This window comes from Choloepus didactylus, chromosome 5, assembly GCF_015220235.1.
Source record: "Choloepus didactylus isolate mChoDid1 chromosome 5, mChoDid1.pri, whole genome shotgun sequence".
Classification (NCBI taxonomy): Eukaryota; Metazoa; Chordata; class Mammalia; order Pilosa; family Megalonychidae; genus Choloepus; species Choloepus didactylus.
The window spans coordinates 111,861,023-111,883,878 of record NC_051311.1 but is presented as its reverse complement, the minus strand read 5'-3'; the positions used below and the strand labels follow the sequence as shown (position 1 = coordinate 111,883,878).

The following is a 22,856-nucleotide window of genomic DNA, read 5'->3' as shown; positions in this document are numbered from 1 at the left end:
GAGAAGGGAGAACTGCAGTGGCAGCTCTTATTGGAAACTCATTCTACTGATCCAAACTCCAATCATAGATAGACTGAGACCAGACACCAGAGAATCTGAGAGCAGCCAGCCCAGCAGAGAGGAGACAGGCATAGCAAAAAAGTAAAACAACAAACAAACACCCTGAAAACCCTGAAATCTAACATGACCTAATATTATTTTGATGAATAAATTACCAGTCAATTAAAAAGTATTCATGGAAGCCTACAGGGTACACAGTGCAAATGTTAAATAACATAAGATCAGTGCCTAGAGAAAGTTGATCTCCTAAGATCACTTTGGAGAAAGCCAAATCCAATAAGTACTTAACAAAATAAACGGATCATTATTATAGACCACAATGTGGAGGGAGAAAAAGGGAGAAATCCCTAGAAATCCATACCCAGACCAGACTGTACTACTGATTCTACCAATTATATAGTACTTTGTAATTCACTAAGCACTTTCTCTTAAATTATCTCACTTCAATATAGATTCTTGTCACCCCTTGAGATAGGTAGGAAGATTCTGTACATGTCTTATAAAACAGGGAAAGAGACTCAGAAAGGTGTATAGGATATTGCTGAGGCCTGACAGGGGATAAAGCTAGAACTTAAGTCTTCTGACTCCTGAATTTAGTGCACTTTCCACCACATCAAAGACCTGGTATTACAATCAGGTCTTGCAAAAGTAAGCAAGAAACTTAACTAGAAAAAAAAATCTGACCCATACATAAAAATAAAAATGATAGTTACTATCTGATTATAAACAAAAATAAATGTTCACTATAGGAAACTATGAAATCAGAGAAAAATAATAACAACATAAACCCACATTCCCTTCTGACATATGCTCCTGTTTCCAGACCAGTATGCTTCATTTTACACTTAAGAGAATTTTTTAGTGAAATGTATTTTTACTTTTTCCTCATCCCTAGATGGCTCCTTTCTTATTCTTCACAGTGGTTATCCTGACCCTTATTTTTCCTATGCAGATCCCTCTTGTCCTCCTCTTACTTTCAGAAGAAAGCCTAACTACTCTCAAACTTCACATAGAAAACAGAATTCATCTGGCATACGTGTCTTACTTCCTTCCTCCTTTCTTACTTCATCTACTCATCCAGCCTATCTTCCTCTGACAGACAGTAAAGAAGGTAAGTCTCTATTCCTCTCAATGGTTAACCTTACTCTGTGACTAGATTTCCTCCTTTTTACTCCCCTGAATTATCTTCTCAACTCTCACAGTATCAATCATATCCTCTTCTTCCACTTTTCCACTCTTTCTTCCCTCTACCTTCAAACCGTTAAATCCTCTCAGCTTAAAAAAAAATCTACCTTCGACCCTGTCTTGCTCTCAAATTAACAGAGAGAACAGATTTATCTTAACAGATTTCTTGAAAGAGCAGTCTGCACTCACTATGCCAATTCCTTTACCTTTCATTTGTCTCAGTTTACCAAGTTTTGAAATTGGCCTTCACCATTCCATCAAAATCTGCCCTCAGAGTCTGTTAATGAACTCCAGATTGTCAAGTCCTGTATCTTCCTTCTAACTATCTAGTTCCTCAAGGGACAATACTATCAACCTTTTAAAATTCATAAGCTACTATCTATTTACCTCATCTTTTGTCAACTCCCTCCAAAATGAAGCACATAAAAGGAATAATCAAAACCAAACACAAATAAAGAAGTACATTGTATTCCAACCATACTAAAATCATAGGCATTCCCTGAACAGGCTATACTCTATTTTTAGCATCTTTGCTAGTTCCTTTACAAGGAAAGACCCTCCCCCCACATCACTCCAGGCCCTCACCTTTGAGCTCACTTTATCTAAAAATGAGATTGAAAATTTTAAAATTACCATTAGTGCTTATCCTCTTTAATCCCACTTTTAAGTGTTAAACCCCGATTTAAACACTTGTGACATTGCTTGCTTAATTACCTCAGAAACTAGCCTAGCAGCTGTCTGAGGGGAGGAGCTCTGTCTTGTTAACCAGAGTATCTATTATGTCTAGCCCAGTGCTTAGAATATGGTAGGTGATTTGTAAATATCTGTTGAATAACAAACTACTTAAGAGTCCTCTAAATTCAACTTGGTTTTTATACCTGTAGATTTCCATAAGGCTATTCCAGTTAATGAGCATATCTTTCTGTCCCACAGTTCTTCTGGAAACACTATCTCTTCTGCAAAGCTTTCTTGGACCATCACCTATACTTTCAGCACCCCCTATCTTAAGGGCCAGTAACTGAGCTTTTCTGTCCATGGTGCTTTCACAGTTCATGTTCAATTCTATGTTAGCCTTTATCTTACCATATCATTATTCTTCAATAAGTCACTATCTACTAGATTGCAAATTCTTCAAGGGCTGAGACTATAATTTCCAGCCACGTTCCTAATCCAGCACAAAGCTACCATGTAGTACATAAGTTATAAAAATGTGAATCTTTGTATGCTCAGGAGCTAGAAATTTACTATGGAAATTACCAAAAATACATATCTGCATACAGATATACATACATACATACTTTTAGAATGAATGAAACAATCAACTAATCAATGGGTAACAGTTAACTACTTAAATATTTAGGTAGAATCTTCCCTTTCTCCCAACAAACATAAGGGGGTTCACAAGAGAATCTAAGTCTCCAAAAACTAGTTTTAGTAAAGTATGAGAGTGGAAAATTTGGATCTGCAATATATCTCTATGTTAGTAACTAAAGGTTTTCTCTGATCTTGTAGGACTTAAAGATTACACTCCATTGATGTTTGTTTAAGCATGAATTTCTACTACTTTCATGGACATACTTTCAGGTCAAGCACAATTATGAAAGATGTTTCAATGATTTTAAATATACAAATAAAATTATTCTACACTACTGAACATTTTAAAACTGATCTAAAAACAAAACACAATATATGCAGACCCTGATTTACCAGAAAGCTGAATTCTAGAAGTTGTCTGCATGTTCTTTCTTTTGGAGGTTTGAACACATTTTCTCAAAGAAACCGTTAGAAATGGTGACTAGGTTCTCACTGGATCCTACAAAAGCCTATTTAGTAATATGACATAGTTGCGGAACTAAACTTCACTGTGAACAAAAGCAAAGAAAAATACCACTGCAGCACAAGTAATTAGCAAAACAAGGTCAACAAAACTGGATATTTTTTATCCATCCAAAATGCAAATGCCTCTGGGAAAGAATACAGGTTTAATTAAAGGACTGACAAGGAGGTATAGGGAGACTACTGTGGAGATTCTGAAGTGAACTGGGAGAACTTAGGTGTTTTCTGAGGTTAACAGTATGCTTGCCCCTTATCTCTAATTAACCTCCAAACATCAGGAGCCAGAATGTATTAGTGTTGTCTTTTGGGTCACAAATATAAAGCTAAAAGGGAAAAAAACAGGCTATTAAAAAAAAGGGGGTGGGGAGGGGGTGTCCTAAACTACGGGACATTAAGTTGGAAGGATAAAGCGGAAAAAATGTTTAAGTGGATGTATATGTGTTCTAGAAAGGTTACCTGGGTTTAAATTAGCTGAGCTACAGCAGTAACAGAACATAAGTCTGGAAAGTCTGGTATAAGCATAATCTGCTTTAGGGTTAGAATGGCAATAGCATTCTATTCTATTCTGGATTAAAAGATTCTCTTCTCAGTAAAGTGATAGAATCAGTCCAGTAACTGGATGGTGGGTATAATGTATAGGAGACTGGGACAGGTGAGCAAGGGGAAGAAAAATAATGGGTGCTTGTAGGCTTTTTAAATTTGGTTGCTCAAAACCAGAAAGATCTATATTTTCAAATACAGACCTCAGTCCATACTTTGATACACTGTTTCATAGAACCATTAACTTCTGGATGCCACAGAAAATCCTAAAAGAGAAATGCAGGAAGAAAAGTCTAAGAAACTGTTAGATTCACCATTCAAAATAAACATTAACAGCTCTTTTATAAAGTGCTTAAAATAGCCCCTTGTTTCAGACACTTTTATATCCTACCTCATTTTGGCAAGAGTCTCACCGTAGTTCTCCCTGCATCCACTTTTGTCTTCCTCTAATCTACTCTCCATGTTTTAGTAGAATAATCTTTAAAAAATTTAATTCTGATCTTCCCATACCCCTGCTTAAATATCCAGGGGCTTCCAATTGCTCTCAGATAAAATCCAAAGTCAATAAAATTGCTAAGAAGGTACAGGATCTGGTTTCTGCCTCTCCCTCCTGCCACTTGGCCCCTGGTTCTCTATCTACCCTTTTGGTTCTCATTCAGCAATTGGAATGCTCTAAGAGCTCCGCTTTCTCTAGGCCTTTGCACATACTTTTCCTTCTGCCTGTAATGCTCTTTAACTCTTTCACTGGGCCTGGCTATCTCAGTAGGCCTCCTACTTATCCTTGAAGCCTCAGCTAAAACATCACTTCCTCAAGGAGGAATACTACATTCAATCTCTTGATCTGTACTTTCCTCATGCCCCACTTTTCCCCTTTTGTCACTTTTATTCCACTTGCATGTGGAGAACTGTAATGCCATGCAAACTCCATTACGTCAAGGATATTTTGCCTTGATCCCAACTGTATTTGCAGTATCTAAGAAAACTTATAGTGATTGGGATTTCAAAAAATTCACATATATTCTTTTATGGTCATTAATCCTCAACACATACTGGTTTCAAATTAACACACAAGATTATTTTTTCCAGATAAAAATTTGAGACACTAAATTTTCTATTTATCACACAAAGCAACTCAATTAAACATTCCATTATCTTATTATTTTTATCCATTCTCAAGCATGTACTGAAATATATTTAGTATATACAAAACATTAGCTGATCTGCAAATAAATTAACCCAATGAATATAGTTTTAACATTATAACATTTAACTATTACATGAACTTACCACTTTAACTGATGCAGTCTTGTCTTCAAAAGGAATGTTTTCATGCTGCCAGAAAAAAGAGTCAACAGAGAAATCATTAACGTGTAGACTGATTTTATATAAATAATTCTCCCTTTAGCTGCTCTTGTTGATTTATTTTTATGTGTTAAATCTCAATTATCTGTATTCAACCGTAAGGGAAAAAGACCTCCATTAAATACCAAAAAACAAACAAACAAAAAAACTGACACTAAATTGTTTATTTATTTATACATGTAAAATATAGTTCAAAGATAAAACCTCAACTACAAAAAGCAGATACATGAACTTGTGTATATGAATCATCTTTTTGCCAAGCTAGTCACAATTCCAATTTAGTCCTAGCATCACTATCTACGGGCAGAGACAGATTGGATTGCTCCTCTACATTTCCTGAATCCCTTCCAATTAGACAGGGCCACATGACTAGTTCTGGCCAATGCAATGTGGCCAAATGTGATGTGGTTGAATTTCCCAGGACAATTCTCTAGTCTGTGTCTTAACCTGTGCAGAGACTGAGGAGGCTGCATGTTCCAAATGGTACAACTACAAGATGGTAACATTTCCAACAGCAGGAATCCTTCAATGACTGGGTGAAGCAAAGCCTCTTGCCAGCGCACCTAGGGCATGCAGTGCTAAGTGAGAAACTTCATTCTGTTAAGTCATTAAGATTGTGTAGTGGTTTGTTGCTGCAGCACCATCTGGTCCATTTTCACCAATATACTAATTAGGCCCTGAGTGAACATATATGGACATATTTGACTTTAGGTTATAATAGGTTTCACGTTGATGATAAACAGTCCAATTGCAGAAAAAAATAAAATTTGAAGACTACAACTTCTCATAACCAAGCATTCCAGGTAAAGGAAAGAAACTCTTCCAGAGCTAGAAATCCTGGGAGGCTGAGAGGATAGGGGTAGGGATGGTCAGTAAGAAGCTAACTCTGTTCTTTAAACTAAGATTGAAATGTTTTTGTTAATTTAATCAGATGGCATTTACTTTACAATCTCTATGAAATAGTTTGCTTTTGTCAACAGGTAAACCTTTTAGATCCTTGTTGGTTCTCCTAAAGCATTGTTTCCCAAAATGAATCCTGGTAACATTAATTCAATGGAACTTTGAGGTATGTTGTATGAAAAGTTTCCTTGGTCAAATAAGTCTAAGAAACACTGGGTTCAACAAAGTTGCAAAGGTGTTCTCCACCTTCCACTCACCTCCCACAACTATTTTTAAAATTCTTCCTCAAAGAAATAATGTGTCACGGGCTTTCTCTTTCCTCCTCTTGCATAGCTCAGTTAACACAATCCCTTTCTTCTTTCTCTTTATTATTTTAATGTAACATATTTACAAAAAAGAATAAATCATGTATATGTAAGTCATAAAGCACAGTAAAATTCAGTAAACACTCATGAACCCATGACACAAACCAGAGCATAACCAACACAATGAACCACCTATGCGCTCCTCTCCCTATCTTAACTCCCTGCTTCCTCCAAAGGAAAATCATTATCCTGAATGCTGTGTTTACACATTGCCTGTTTTTTTTTTTTTTAAGGTGTTTTTATCACATATGCATGCAACCTTAAAACTGTTTAATGTTGTTGGTCTTCTCTCCAACTTTAAATCTGAAAAAATTTCAAACCTATGGCAAAGTTGACAGAATTATAATAAACACCCAAACAACTTTTATGAATTGTTAACATTTTCCACACCAGCTTCACTTCTCTCCCTACACACATATACACAGGTTTTCTCTTTTGCTGAACTATATGAAAATAAACTGGAAGCATCATATTTCACCCCTAAATACTTAAGCATTTACCTCCTAAGAATAAGGACAATCTCCTCCATAACCACAATACCATAATCCCACCCAAGAAATTTAACATTGATAAAATATGATTTAATCTAACATTTAATTTAATCCGTATTCAAATTTCCCCCCAATTCCCAATGTATACCTCTTATATTTACCTCTTATATATACCTCTTATATTACCTCTTATATATACCTCTTATATATACCTCTTATATTTTAACATAGAATACAATTAACATCAGGTATTGCTTTATATTGTCATGACCATTTAATCTAGAACATTCCCTGGCCTTTTAAAACTTTTATTATATCAACATTTTTGTGGAGTCTAGGTCTGTTACTTTCTTGTACATCTCTCTTAATACATGTGTCAGAGTTTCTTTGGTAGTAGCCTTAGAAGTCCATAAGCTATACAAACGCTCACCCTCATATGATAATACAAATCATTTTCTTAAGTGTTTGTAACAATTCACACTTTACCAACAGTTTGTAAGACATCTATTAATACATAGTTACTCTAAATACACTTTTTGTCAGACTTTATATTTTTTGCCATTGTCAGATTTTTTAATTTCTGTAATCATAGTAGCTGCAAAATGGTATCTCATTATTGTCTTAATTCTCACTATTGTCTTAAAAACTATTGTTTTAATGAATTAAGATAAGGTTAAACATCTTTTCAGATTTTCATTGGGATTCCTGTTTTCTCTTCTGTGAAATACCCACTCATGTCTTTCCTTTTTTTTTCTATTGTTCTGTCTTTTTTATTAATTTGCAGCTCCTTATATCTCCTGGATATGGTTGCAAAACTATCTTCTCCAAGTTTGCATCCTACCCTTTTTCTTTAAGCTATCTTTTGAGGAGCAGATACTCTTAATCTTAAGGTGTGTGAATTTATCTTTTATTTTTGTGGTTAGCACTTTTTGTTTCTTTTGTAAGAAATGCTTCCCCACCTTGAGGTAATGATATATTCACCTGTATTTTTTTCCTAAAGGTTTCTAACTTTTAACTTTCACATTTAAGTCTAAATTCATCTAAGATTGATTTTACTTGATGGTGTGAGGTAGGAATCCAATTTTATTTTTTCCTCAATATACATAATCGATTGCCTGAGCACCCATTAACTGAACAAACTTCCTTTCCTCAGGATCTTCAATGGAATGTCTGTTACTTATTAAGTCTCTGTTTATCCAAGTATCTGTTTCAGAGCTCCATATTCCAATCCACTGATTTGCCTAGCTACACACCTACCAGGAAAGAAGTTCTACACAGACACTGTTTATCTGAATTTAAAAACATATTTTCTTAGTTAACCATGGCTTCTTATATTTCAGATCATATTTTTCTGAAAAATTTTCCTCCTTCCTGAAGTTTACATTTTAGAAACTCCTTTAGTACAATAGTACTACATAGTGTAGTACCTAGTAGTAAATATAGTATGGTATCTGGTAGTAAACCCTTACTGTGTTGATCTGAAAAAGTTCTAATGTTTTAATAACAACATTTTTCCACTAGGTTCACAATGCAAGGTTGAAACCTACTTTCTTTCAGCACTATGAAGCTATTACTCAACTGTCCTCTGGCTTCCAGTATTACATTGAGAAATACGCTGGACCAATGCTTAGTTTACCACATATGAGACATTGCAGCTATTGACATCTGCCTTCAGGGCAACCCAATTCCCTCATACTTGCCTACTGTCACTGCTCCCATCTCTGGTTTTGCCTCACAGTATGTTTTTGAGGGAATGTCTTCTATTTCCCCCAAGTCTAAACATATATCAACAAGTAATTTTAAAAATCTAGGATCTAGTTGGTTTCAGATAGAAGGGGCCCCCAGTGTACCCAGCCTGAACTGTAGCTGGAAGCAACATGAAACAGATTTCTTAACTGCAAGATATCTCAGGTATTTAACTGTCTCTTTAAGACTATGACACTCCATTCTTACTTGTTTCTTTTTTCAATTCATATAAATTAAAAATTATCTTGTTTGATAATTTGGGGATAAACTGGACACGCCTAGAAAATAAAAATTGGAAACTTACAACTAGGGCTTAGAAACAATGTATCATATTGTGCCTACCTCTAGCTATGGTCTATAAACCATTATAGATTTTCTTAACTAACTGTTGCTAAATCCATCACTATGATTTTCAGAGAGTTACAAAATTCTAAGCCCAGAAATATTAAAACTGTTTTTGAAATAAAATCTCCCTATTTTTAAAAATGTATTAAAGTTTTTACTTTAAATTCGGATAATTTAGTGTTGTTAAATAGTCCCAACTCTTCTGTATAAACTTACAATTGTATTTTATGTGTTTAATTACAAATACGAAATATATTTACAGATAAAAGTAAAATGAAAAGTTGACTTTATTATTTTCCATTATTCAGCTTTAAAATCATTATTAGCCTTTCCTAGTGGACAAAATCTCTAATAGCCTAAGGACTCCTCTCACAAGGAATAGTTCCTAAGGATTTAAATACCCCAGTATGATTATCACTATGTGACTTGCTCATTTAGCTATAAAGCCTCTAATTTTTCAACTCTTTACCACAGGGTGGGTTGATATGTACAGACTATTGTAAGTTAATTAGCTACTCCCCCTACAATTCTGAACTTTCCTATACTCCACTTTTCTCCTATTGCCATTCTTCACTCCCAATCATATACAATTGAAGTCAAGGACTAGAACTCTGGATTACTTAGAAATGTATAAACAGAAGGATATGATGAGATAATTCACAAAAGAATCAATAATTAATCGACTAACATAAAGAAAAAATGTCTGTTAGATTTCAAAGACACATTTTTAAAATGAGAAATTTTTTTACCAAAATAGCAGTTTTGTTGCATTGTTGTTTTACTTATATAGCAAGACTGCCCAGTGCTAGCAAGGTTACAGTAAAATGAGCCCTGCTGTATGTTGCTAGAGTACAAATTGAAGCCATTTGGCAATACAATCAATATTTTAAAAAACGTCTATATTCTTTAATTTGGCCAGTAATGGCATGAGATTCCATCCAAAGGAAATATTAAAGAGGCAAAGTTTTTACACAAAGATTTAACTGAAAATCTCTTCTTTTTCTTTAGTAGAAAAAAAAATTAGAAAAAAAACAAAAAGTTAAGAAAAGGAAAGATTGCATAAAATTACATTGTATCTACTCAATAATATGTTGTCATTAAGAAAATAGTAACATGGTAAATTATGATAAGTGGTAGGGGGAAAAAAGGAAGATACAAAACTGTGCTAAAAGATTACAAGTATATTTCAAAAAGAGACTGAAAAGAAATATGCCAAAATATTAACAGGAGGTAAGAGATGATATTTTCTCTGTCTTCTTTCTAAGGAATTTTTTTTAGTTTTCCTATGATAAGAATGTATTACTTATGAAAACCAAAAGTTTAACTTAATAAAAGGTTTGCAAGTACCTTGCCCATCACTTTTTTTTCTTAACGTTCCTCTTTAGAACAAACTGTCCGTTTCTATTTTTGAAGACACATTATAACTCCTATAGCCAGTTATTACCAACATATTTGAAAGATTGCTTCTCATCTTCTGTTCTTCTGGAGGGCTAAAGATATCCATCACTTTTTAAAAAAGATGTTTAATGAGAACTATTCTACAGACAGAGGCTGGTACTTTATACAAAGTTATCAGTGTGAGGATAAAAATTGGGGAACTGCTGTGATTATCAAGAAAATTCATACCTACTCCCAAGAAAATGTTCACTGAAATATTCAAATAGTTTCAGCATTTCTTTTACCCTAGATATACAGATAATGATTTTCATTTTGTATTTATGTTGAGCTGAAATAGATACAGCCAATTTTTCAGTCAGTGGGTATGTGCAAATAAATTTTATCTTTCAAAAAAAAAGTGTTCCTTTCCCTACCTAACTTTCCTAAAACCCAAGGAAAACTTTTGTAGTCCTTACTGTTAATCTGGAGAGGCACATTTGTCCTATAATCATTCAGTTGGTTAACTTCTAAGCACAGCACTCCAAAGAAGGGAACAGACGAATCTTACCTTATTTCCTTCCTCTTTGATTTGGGGATTAATTATTTTTAGAAAAGAATAAAATAATTGACGAATTCTGGAATCTCCAATAAATGCAATATATTTATTTACAAGGCAATTCTTTGCTTCACTGAAACCAACAAAGAAACTTCAATTAAATTAAGTAAAATTAGCATACTGGCATTTCAAAGCATAGAGTTATGAAGAAAGTTTTACATTATTGTTATATATATAGTTATGTCACTTTAGAAATAGGTAACCAGGTTTGTTCAACCTAATGGTCCCCATACGATATCCATTATCTCATTTAATCCTCATGTAATAATCATTAAATCCTCATTTAATAATTCATGAGGTAGGTATTCATTTTCTTGGCTCAAGAACCCTGGTTACCTCCTACCTGAGATAAAGTAGCTTGGCAAGAGCACTTGCTATAAAGCTTTTGGCAGGATCCTTCATTTGAATTAGCCCTACCCCTACCCGCAGTCTCTAACCTCCATCTAGAGAAGAAATGTACTTGCCTTGCTTTACCAACCCCATAGCAACCCCACTAGTTATTAAGACCCATCCTAGAAAAGAGAAAATGCAAACCACCAACAAAATGGAGAAACCTTACCCGATTTTATATTTATGCATCATACAACTGTGAGGTTGCCAAACTTTCTCTCCAAGAAATCTTCCACTTGAGAGAAGGTATTCACATGAATCATTGCCTAGAATAGTTAAATTAAACACAACAGTATTTTAAACGATTGTTAAATTTTTATATGTTGGCTATCTTGACCCCATTTAAGCTCCTTGAGATCAGAGAGTAGAGTTTTCTATGTTTCACTCTAATTTCCAGGCACATATTATCCATCCATGAGAAGCACAGTAAATATCAATACATTAATACTCAAGAGACACTAATGGTATATATTTTCACTTATAAGAGACTCCTAACTCCTAAATGCCTCATTCAATGCTTTGTACTTCTTTCTGCTCAAGTTTTCTTTCCAGGGCATCACCTCTACCACAAACTAATCTTTACATCTGCTTATCACTCTTACTTCTAGTTTGGAAAGAAAAGTTGAAAGAATAAAAGCAAAAACATTTTTGGAAATGACTCCCTATTCAACTATTATAATACTTAGTATATTAGCATAGCTAGAGACCTAGTGATTATTAAAATATTTTATAAATCCACTCCCTGATTTTCACAACATCCCCATGAGGAAGTATGTCATCTCTTCTGTTTATGTGCAAACAGAAAAATACTTACTTTATGACCTTCTTAAAAGGTTTACTAAAATTTCATCCTTTTACAATCTTACAAAGATAACATTTAAATCTATGTCAGTCACAAGGTGGTTGAAGACATGATCAGTATCAGCAATAAATGCAGATTTCACGTGTACTAATATTCAGCTTTACTACCTCTTGATATCTCTTGCCTTCCTTTTGGATGATCTACTTGTCCCAGTTTTGTGGAGACTGTCATGATTTTAAAACAGTATGCGACACATCTGAGAAACCCCTTAGTTCTATGTAAACTGGGACAAGTGGTCTCTCTACTTCTTTTGGCCATTTTACTACACATTAACCAAATGTACATGACCAATGGGGTTCAAAAGGGGTTGGAAACATTAACAAAAAATCTCATTGTCAAATGTATGAGGAAAAAAATAAGATGTTTAGATTAACTGTGGGTTATAATAAAATATCTGTATTATTTAATTTAACCTCTAGTTCTCTGTTAAACAGCCAGTCAATAACAAGCTATATTTGTTTTACAATTAGCTATGGTCAGGATAAGGAGTCAGGTAAGAAGACCACTACAGAACAAAAATGGTACTGAACCATTCAGGGTGGGGAAAAGAAAGACCCAGAGATATTAAAAGTAGAAGAATACATCTCTTTTCTCTATCCAGTTATTCATCTATCTGGCCAAATACAGACAAAAGGTGAAACAAATGCAAGACAGATATGCATAAATACTGAAAGTGTTGTTGATTCAGTATCATAAACTCCAAAATAGAACAGGAAAATAAAAATGCTGCATCATCTTGGTAGAAAACTGGATAAGCAAAGTAGGATATCAAATATTACTAATTTTTGTAACTAATATGTGACCCGAATAGGCTTTCTTAATATTAAAATTTTTTAATAACCTCTCTAAACTAGGTCTTAATTCTTTCCAATTATTAAAAACTATTTCTAATTCTAAAACACAAAATTAATCTACATAAATAACCAAGAAGGAGTAAAGAATGGACTGTAGGAACACAACATTATTTTCCTAAAATCGACACTTCTACTGCATTGTTTTGTAATGGCCACATAGTAAAATCCTTTTAAAAATCTAGTAAACTTTAAAAGTTGGGAAGAAAATTCCATATTTATAGCATGTCTACCTCTTTAAACACATCTATTAAACCAAGTTAAAAAGTTATAAAAGATTTCAAATAACTACATATTAATTCTGTGGGGTTTTCTTCCTTTTCTTTTCTTTTTTCTCACTTCTTTTTCTTAGGGGGATAGGAACACAACAGATTTGATGTTGTCACTACCCACAAGGTACTTAAAACACAATATTTAAGAAACTACTGGTCTTCTTAAGGAAGAAATTCTTAATTTGATAATGATTGGCAGGGTGATGATGACCTTTCTTAATTTATTTCAGAATGCAAAGTTTTTGACCAGATCTGAATTTAATGGTTTTTATGTAGTATCAGGCTGGATCCATTCAGAAGACAGAAAACAAATCAGTTATTTTAACAGAGAATTTAATATAAAGAATTGTTAGTAAAGCAAAAAGACAACTGAAAAGGAATAAGAGACTGGCTTTTTTGTATTTATCAACAAAATAATAAAAAGAGCAGTCATGAAAAGTAGTATTGTAATCCAAGTCAAAATTAATTCACCTGATTTGGAAAAGAAAGCCCCCCAAAATTCCAAATTCTAAAACAAGTTAGTTTTTCCTGGGAAGGCAACAGTTTTGGGGTCAAATTGCTACATGTAAATCTAGATGCAAAAATACATTAAAGTGCCACATACTTTTTATGTATACTATTTGTAATTAGCAGCTAGCACATATTTTCCTTTCCAAATTTTAACCCCCCCCCAAAAAAAACCTCACAGCTATTATATTCAATTGCCTCCATTATTTGATAGCCATTTTAATATAAGCAGTGTGAGATAAAAGTTGGCAAGTGTTCAGATAAGTCAAGCTAGAAACTCAACAAAGAAAAGCAACTTAAGGGTTAGACTTATTTACTTCAACTATCTCCAAAGCTAAGATCGTCTAGATGAATAGTGCCCTTTCTCTTCATTCCATTAGCTTAAGTTTAAGCATTCTGTTTTGTCCAACTACAGCCTCAGGTTTTTATGCATGACTTTTCTATAACAGAAAGATACTTAAAGCAAACAAAATATGCAAAACAAAAAACAAAAACAAGCTAAAAACCAAAATGTAGGAAATAAAAAAGATGTATCTGGATATCCTACATACATTTTTCTTTAAAAAGAATACATCTGGTACACTGAACTGTGCTGAAAATCATTATTTAAATTTTTCTTCAAGAGAGTTAAAAGTAGCTCATATAAGCCGTATCATACAGATCAGGATCTTTCTGTAATCAAAGAAAGGAAAGGCTGAGAGACCCAAAGCTGTAATTTCCTTGCTTTAATTTCTGGAGCTTCCAGCTCACTTTCCTCCAAAACAACCAGTAACATGTAACATTTGCAATTAATATGCTTAGTGATTAAAAGGAATTAGGCTTCAACAAAATAAAGGCATCTGAAGCAAGTTAACCTTATCAAAATAAAAAATTAAAATGTATCCAGACTGGGACTATCCTTAAGGCTATAGATACTGACCTCTTGTCCCAGAAAGGATGTTTCTAATCTGGAATCACAGTATTAACGGACATTTTGTAATTCAGTAATGCTAAAGATTGATAAAATTTAGAAAAAAATAAAGTTAAAAGAGTAATTATTTTTAAAAAATATCATTCTACAATATTATGTGAAAATCATATTAAAATGCAAAAAAAATCTACTTTCTAAAATTGAGATTAAGCATGCAATTAGAACATGAAATTCATTTAAAACCATAAAGATCCAAACGCAAGGAGGAAAATGGAAGGAAATAGGGACTTTGAAAATCGATTCAACAGTTATTTACGGAGTTCCTACTCTATGTAAGTCTTGGGAATTTAAAGATGAATAAAATACTCTTGGAAGCTCATGGTTTATTTTTGGGGGGGTGGGGGGCAGATATAAATTATTAAAATACAACATTCTAAGCATGTGCAAATTGCTGGAGAAACACTGAATTACTAATTTCTACTCCTGCAGTGTGACATGTGAACCAGGCCTTGAAGAAAAAACCTGTAGTTTCTTTCAAGGGGAGAGAGATCATTGCAGGCAGGGAAAAACAGCAATCTGTGAGATGTGTAAAAGAGCAAAGCATGGTTAGAGAAGAAGAGTGAGTACCGTGAGCCTGGAGTTTAGGAAGACTAAGGGGGGAAAAATGGTAATAAAAAGTAGGCTAGGAGATCTAGTTAAGACTAGGGCAAATCGGGCCAAAGGGTAAAAGTTGAAACTGAGTGTGTGTTAAAACTTCAACTTCCATGTGAGACCAAGGAAGGAAATGTTTATTTGGTGTAGGATCTATATTTTCCAAACAATATAACATCTACAGTTTGTTTAAACACCACAATTACATGGAACTTTGAATAGGAAGTGAGATACGGCAGGTCTGTATAGCTTAAGAGTGAAATAGCAAAACATCCCAAAGTAATTTGGGCAGAGAATAAAAACATATATTCAGGGCCCCCCTGAGGAGCTGGGGGAGGATGCAGAAGTGTTGGACTTCCTCACCTGGATTGTTAGTGATGTTCTCACAAACACTGGAGACTGACAGCTTGGCATAACTCTGTCTTGGAGCTTGCCCCTATGGGGCTTGTTGCTGCAAGGGAGAGGCTGAGCCTGCTTATAATTGTGCCCGGGAGTCTCCCCCTGAGTGCCTCTTTGTTGCTCAGATGTGGCCCTCTCTCTCTAGCTAAGCCACCTTGGCAGGTGATTTCGCTGCCCTTCCCCCTATGTTGGTCCTGGCTCCCAGCGGTGAAATCTCCCTGGCAATGCAGGATGTGGCTCCCAGGGATGAGTCTGGACCCAGCATCATGGGATTGGGAACATCTTCTTGACCAAAAGGGGGATGTAAAATGAAACGAAATAAAGCTTCAGTGGCTGAAAGATTTCAGATGGAGTCGAGGAGTCACTCTGGTGGATATTCTTGCACACTATGTAGATAACACTTTTTGGGTTTTAGTGTGTTGGAATGGCTAGAGGCAAGTGCCTGGGACTGCCAGGCTCCAGCCCAGTGGCCCTGGCTCTTGGAGACGACTGCATAGCAGTGCGGACTGCAGGGGATGACAGTGTGGTGGTGGAAGCCTTGTGGATCGCTCTCCCTTTGTCCAGTATGTGGATGGATGAGGGGATGAATGGGGACAAAAACTAAATAAGGGGTGGGGTGGGATGGGGCAGATGATTTGGGTGTTCTTTTTTATTTTTGTTTTTGTTCTTGTTCTGATTCTTTCTGGTATAGGGAAGATGTTCAAGGGTAGATTGGGGTGATGAATGCATAGCTATGTGATGGTGCTGTGGACAGCTGATTGTGCACCATGGATGATTGTGTGGTGTGTGAATATATCTCAATAGAACTGAATTTGAAAGAGAAAAAAAGAAGTAGGCTAGGGTCAGATCTTGAAGTTTTATACATTCAACTGAGAAAATCATCTCTTTGCTAGAAAAAAAAAATAAGAAAACTCTTCACTGGCACTAAGAGATTGAATTAATGTTCCTAAATTATTTAAACTGAAAATGTTTTCTCACTCAGTCTTCTAAACATCCCCACCGTCTAAGAACCTTTGAGAAAGTCTGACTATAACATAATGGTATGAGACAGACTAACTGGGTCCTAAATCCTAGCTGTTACTTATTAGTTGTGTACCTAAATGTAAATAATACTGTAATTCACTCAATCTAATACCAGTGATTATAAAACACATCATTATTTTATGTAAGAGTAAGAAAAAAATTTACCAATTAACTTTGATATACAGTCAAAGTTTTAAAGACTCCTCTTGATTACACAGATATTAAAAATGGGAGAGAGAAGAAATATGAGAGCAAGTAGTATTTGCCAAGTTTTACTTTTTGTAGCATGTAACTTTGTTTACTTTCTGTAGTTTGTAAAGCAGAAGAGACACTGAATTTGTGTAATTCAAACCATGTTCAGTCTACCCTGCCTCAGCCACATACATACCCACAAATTCATGATTTTAATATAGAGCCTAAACCCCTACATCTAACATAAGGTCTTTCATTATTCCAAAGATTTGATATTGTGATTCAAGTGTAGAGTTATCTTTGTGTGCAGGGCATTACACCTGACTCAGTTTGATACTGCCAGAACATGAAGATGGCTAAAAGTTTCCTGGTAAGATCATTATTTTTTCCAAACAGTCTCTGGCTCAAGTTCTTGACATTTAATGTCAGGCAAGTACACACACCAGGTGTACTGCTTCACACTCGAGGCACTAAAGCACCTATGGAAGCTGATGACTCATTTCTGGAGGAGGCTTTATAAACAACCCCAGATTGCTACATTGACTCATAAGGTCCCATCTGACATTCTATCCTTATCCTCCCTGTTGATGACAGATCTTGATAAGATGAAATATGTAATCTAAATATAAAAATTAGTATCCCAAGCTTATTAAAAGATAAAAGCATGATCAAAAAAATGGGGGAAGGGGTATCTTTACCTTTAGGACAATAGACCTACTGTTACAAAATTTCTCTACCATCATCACGTTACATACCAAATTGAGTTATATCATGTCACTTTATACCAAATAGCATAAAATGATTAATAATAATCAAAATATATTTTTCCTCAAAGTTACAACTAATTATTTTGCACATTTCCAGTTATGAAAGAAAGTCTTTGATTTCTGTTACAGCAACTACAGATGAACCAAAGCCCTGCCAGGTCACATGGCTGTGACATGTAGGGAGATGGAGGAAAGAGGCCAAAGGGCATAAAGAATCTATCCTTTAAAATCAATTTAGTGTATTCATATAAAGAGCTGTTCCTCTTGTATGGTACTCAAGTTTAGGAGTTTAATCCTTAAAAGTTGGAGAAAAAAATCTCCTACACTTTGAAAGATTTCCCGAGATAAGAACACAGTTTAGATTCCAGTACCAATTTACCAGATGTTTTGCCAAAGTAGGTGTGAAGTTAAATGGACACAGTGTTAAATGTGCCCATGTCCATGACACATTACATCTTGACGATAAATCTCATGATCACCAAGAACTGTCCAGATGATGGCTTTGATACTACTATTAAGGGCCAAAAATAAAAGGTCCTATCATTAATTTCTCTCAGTTTATGAACCTCTCTCCTAGTGGTATTTTTACACAGTAAACTAAAACAAACAAATAAATATAACAAGGACAAGTAACTATCCCTTGATTAATCTGTGCTGAAACAAGGTCATATTTCCTTTTCCACTTTACACCACTTTCAAATCTGCAGCAAAGGCGTACTTGCAAACTGCTTCCAACGTGCCTTCACCCTCCACCTCAACTCCTGTCAAACCATAAGTTCTTTTCAAAAATCTGCCCCAGTGCCTTTACTTCGTAAAAAGTGTGCAACCAGAATCTTTTAAACGTTTCAGAATCACAAAGGCTTGGTGGCCACGCGTATCTTTTGCCAAGTGTTGGTCCGGTGGCAAAGGAAAACGGGCGGCCCTTGCCGCTGTCCAACAGCTCAACCCTCATGCTACAGGTCAGAGGCCGCGAAAATAAAGGATAACCAGCCGGATCCCCAGCACGCGGAATCTGCGACCCCACTCCAGGCAGCAGTTCCCCTAGCAGGGAGGCCTTCGCCTTCGCGGAGGCACGGGGTGGCCCTCGGGGGCCGCCTGTCCGGTTTCCTGCACCCGAGCCCCGGGCCTGGCCCGCCTCCCCTAGCCCAGCTCGCGCAGGAGCCAGGACCCCGGACCCCGGACCCCGGACCCCGGACCCCGGCAGCCCCTCGCGCTGGACCCGGGGTTGAAGCCCCTGGCCCCAGACCGGGCGGCTCAGGGGGTCCAGGGTTACAGGCCCTTATCCTGCGGTGGCCAGCAAAGGGGTCCGACCCGACGTCGGAACACCTGAGGGCACGTGGGGGCTCCGCCTCTCCTGCAGGCGGGTCGCCGCGTGAGCGTGGGCGTGAGTCGGGCGAGGGGGGCGGCCTCCCGGCGCCGCGTCGCCACCTCCCCCCGGCCGGCCCGGGCAGGGGGAGGGGCCCCGCTCACCTCGGTAGCGGCGGGAGACGAAGTGGCAGGCGGCGAGCAGCAGCACGGCCACCAGCGCCAGCACCTTGGCGCTCCTCACGCTGAAGTAGTGGTTGATCTCCCGCTTGCCCAGGTTGTAGGCCAGAGCCGCCATCTTGGTTCCTCCATGACAACAGTGCGCGGCGGCGCGGGGAAGGGGCGCCGCACAGGGGCAGCACTGGGGCTGCCACCGCCAACCCCCGCCGCCGCCCCTGGCGTCTCCCGCCGGGGAGCCAGACCCCGCCGCAGTCGCGGCTCCTCGGGCCTCCGCCTGCCCCTCTTCGGCCGCAGCCGCCTCCGTGGCCTCCCCCCAGCCCCGCCGCCGCTGCTGTTCCGCGGTGCCAGTTCCCCAGGCGCCCAGGACGCCTGTCTCCTCCCCTTCCTCCTCCTCCCCCTTAGCCTCCTGCCTTAAGAGCGGCTGCGCTTGGGAGGGAGGTCCGGATGCCCAGGACTCCGGGGTCACGGGTCCCAGGCGGCCTTCCAGGGTCACCGGGCTATAGGCGGCGGACGGCGGCGGCGGCGGCGGCGGGAGAGACATGAGGATGGGGGGCGCGGGGTCCGGAGCCTGTCCCTGACGCGGTCCCCGGGGCCGTCTCCTGGTTTAGTGGCAGTCCGAACCCAGCCTAGGTTGGGACAATAGAACTACAGTTCCGGGATAAAAGTACACATCGTCCCACTCTCTCCTTCCCCAACACACCCTTTCCTGGGCTTCCTACTCCCTGAACCCGCCCAATGGGATGCGAAGGTCACCCCAACGCCCCTGGGGAGTTATTGTCAGACTGTCCACACAGCCTGTCTAGTCAGTCTGGTTGCCTCAGGTGCTGGCCTGGTATTGAGATCGCTGGTATTTCTAGCAGCCAACCCAGGGGTAAAACCAGTCTTAACACCTAAATCACTGCCTTGGCCCATTTCTCTTTAAACTTTTTTTTTTTTTTAATAGCCAGTTTGCCCAGTTCCAGTGGGTGGGTGGAGGTACACCGAAATATAGAATGTAAGGTACGGAATGAGCCTAGCTTAGTGTAGGTGTTGGCGAGGAAAGAACTCACTCTTCATTTGTGTTTATGCAAGGGTTGGCTAGGTGGGTGCGTCAAAAGAAAAAAAAGTGTGCTTATGCCAATAATCCCTGCTCCTAAAGTTGGTTAATGTTTTGTGATTATCAACAAAGCCACGGCTCCTTTGCCTTTGTAAAGGGCTTGTTTCCTCAACCTTGCCTTCTCTCCTTTTATTGGTCTCTCCTGTGCTGCTTTTCAAATAGGAATGGTTATTTACACTCTTTGCTGTTCTACTTGCCTTGTTTAAGAATGAGTCATTAGTTTGTTGGGGTGTTGTCAAGTATTCTTTACAGTTTTCCCACTTAGCCATTCCTGAACTTGTGCTTATAGGCCCCTCCTAAAATTATAGAATGTTAGGTATGAAGGGACAGTAGAGATCTTGTCTAGTCATCACCATTCTTTTCATCCCAGGACTCTTTTTTATTATGTTTTTATCCAAGGACCCCATATCTTGAAAGATTTTGTCACTTAAATGAAATTACATATATCACTGTCATGGATATAATGCTAATAAGCAATAAAGTTAAATAAATGTACAGATACTTAGGCACTGTATCCTGCAAATGATTGCTTAATTTTGGTTGTCACTCTTCTGATCCAAGGTTGATCACATGCTGGAAGAATTAAATCAGATATTGTAAACACCAGGTAAATAACTCTGCTAACAGTGTATAGTCCACCAATCACATCCTAGAAATTGCTGTGATGTCATCAATAGCAAATTAGAATTTCTGATTGGGCTTTTGCCCGCAGGTTTGACCTGCCCAAAATAAAGGAACTTGGCATTTTATTTAAATTGCAGTTTCCAGAAAGCTCCCTAAAATATTGAATATTGCTTGTGGGTCTTTTTCTTCCCTCTCCCTAGTTTAAAGCTAACCTCTATCTCTGCTCTGAATCTCTTCCTATCTCCTTTTCTTGGGATGTTGATGCCTCCATAAGTTATCCTTATGGCAGCCATTCTCTCTCCAATGTCTTTTTCAAACTCTTCTGCTCTTCTAGCTACTTCCCTTCCACCAATAAGTTTCTCTTTTTCAAGAAAAACATGCGTGGACCCTGGGTGCTTACCTCTCCATCTCTGTTATCTCCTCTTCCAAGCATCTATAAAGAGTAATGTTGATTTGTGGTCTCCACTTGTTCAACAACCATTCTCTCTTCAGCATATTTTCTTGTACTTCACCAAGGCTGTGTGGAATGACCTCTTGTTAAATCAAAGGATGCCTTATATTCCTTATCTTCCTGGACAATGTTGTAGTATCTGACACTGTTGACCATTCTTCCTTACTTGGTATCCATTGTGAGGTTTTCCTCCTTTCTCACTAGACATCCTCTTGGTCGCTCCTTTAACTAATGGTATTAAACAGGGGCCTGTTGTCCACCAATTATGGCTATTCTTAAAGTGATCTTGACTTTTCTCATGGGATTAATGACTGTCTATATATAATTCTTTGATTATATCAGCCCATATTTATCTCCTCATCCCCATAGGTTAGACCCATCTGCCTACTGGACCTCTCTACTAGGATATCCCTTAGATACCTAATACTCATTTCTTTAAAAAACTTGTCACCTTCCCTTCCTTTCTTCATCCTTTTGATCTGTATGCCCTGTCTTCTCACCATCAACGCAGTATCCAAGCAAATATTTAGTTATCCTTGCTTCCCACCTATTTATCTCTCAACTATGTGGCTTCTTCTCCATCCCCTTGCCATTGCCTTGGTTAAGGCATGATTCCTTGCCCAGATTTCTTGTCCTGTGTACTTATCGGCCTCAGGTCTGGCTCAGAAACACAATTCTACTGCCATTCTACCATACCACTTACCAGATGGAACATTCTTAAACTCAAATTTCATGATGCCATTCCTTACTAAAAACTGGTTAGTGGCTCCATGTTTATTTGCCTTCCACTAAGTCATCCAGAATGTTTACTAGTGCTCGGCAAGTCACCTCACCCCTTAATATTCTGCTAACAAGAGAAACATCTCATAGGAACTCTTTCAACAGTGTATTACTTTTTCTTTTAAATTTTATTTTGAAATACTTTTAAAGTTACAGGACTATTAACGAAAGTAATAGAAACCTCATGGAGAAAACTCAAACATACCTCAAGCCCCTAGATATCCAGATGCACCAACTTCAACATTTTGCCACAATTACCTTATCGTTCTATCTATTCATCTATCTATTATCAATCCATTTTCTGAACACTTGAGTGTAGATTGTATATTTAATACTCCTTGAACACTTAGAATACTGCCATGTACATTTCCTAAGAACAAGGATATTCACTTATGTAATCACCTTAATTGCAGTTATCAAGTTCAAGAAATTTAACATTGTATTAGGCTTACAATAAATTCCAGTTTTTTCTCATATACCAGTTATGTCCCTTGAGCCTTTTCTCCTCCCTTTCTAGATCCCATCCAGGATAATGCATTGCATTTAATTGTCATTGTCTTGTTAGTTGCTCTTTTTTTTTAACTGCTTTTTTTTTTTTAATTGTGGCGACTTGTATACAACACAGGCGTTCCCATTTCAACCATACGCAGACATACCATTCAATTAATCACATTCACGATATGGCAGTACCCTCATCGCTTTCCATTACTGAAACTTTCCCATCTCCCCAAACAGAAACCTTTTATCCATTATGCATTAACTCCCAATTTTCT

General features: G+C 37.4%; 1 protein-coding gene across 1 annotated transcript in view; it reads right to left on the bottom strand.

Moving 5' to 3' along the window:
* Positions 1-19,756, bottom strand: part of CASD1 (CAS1 domain containing 1) — a 49,142-nt gene extending 29,386 nt beyond the window's left edge. The window contains exons 1-5 of the mRNA XM_037836692.1: positions 19,118-19,756; positions 11,383-11,479; positions 10,776-10,896; positions 4,909-4,953; positions 3,825-3,887 (exon numbers count right to left, since the gene is read on the bottom strand). Coding sequence (XP_037692620.1) covers positions 3,825-3,887; positions 4,909-4,953; positions 10,776-10,896; positions 11,383-11,479; positions 19,118-19,673 — 882 coding nt within the window. The 5' untranslated portion in view covers positions 19,674-19,756. The remainder of the gene's footprint in view (positions 1-3,824; positions 3,888-4,908; positions 4,954-10,775; positions 10,897-11,382; positions 11,480-19,117) is intronic.
* Between the last annotated feature and the right edge of the window lie 3,100 nt (positions 19,757-22,856).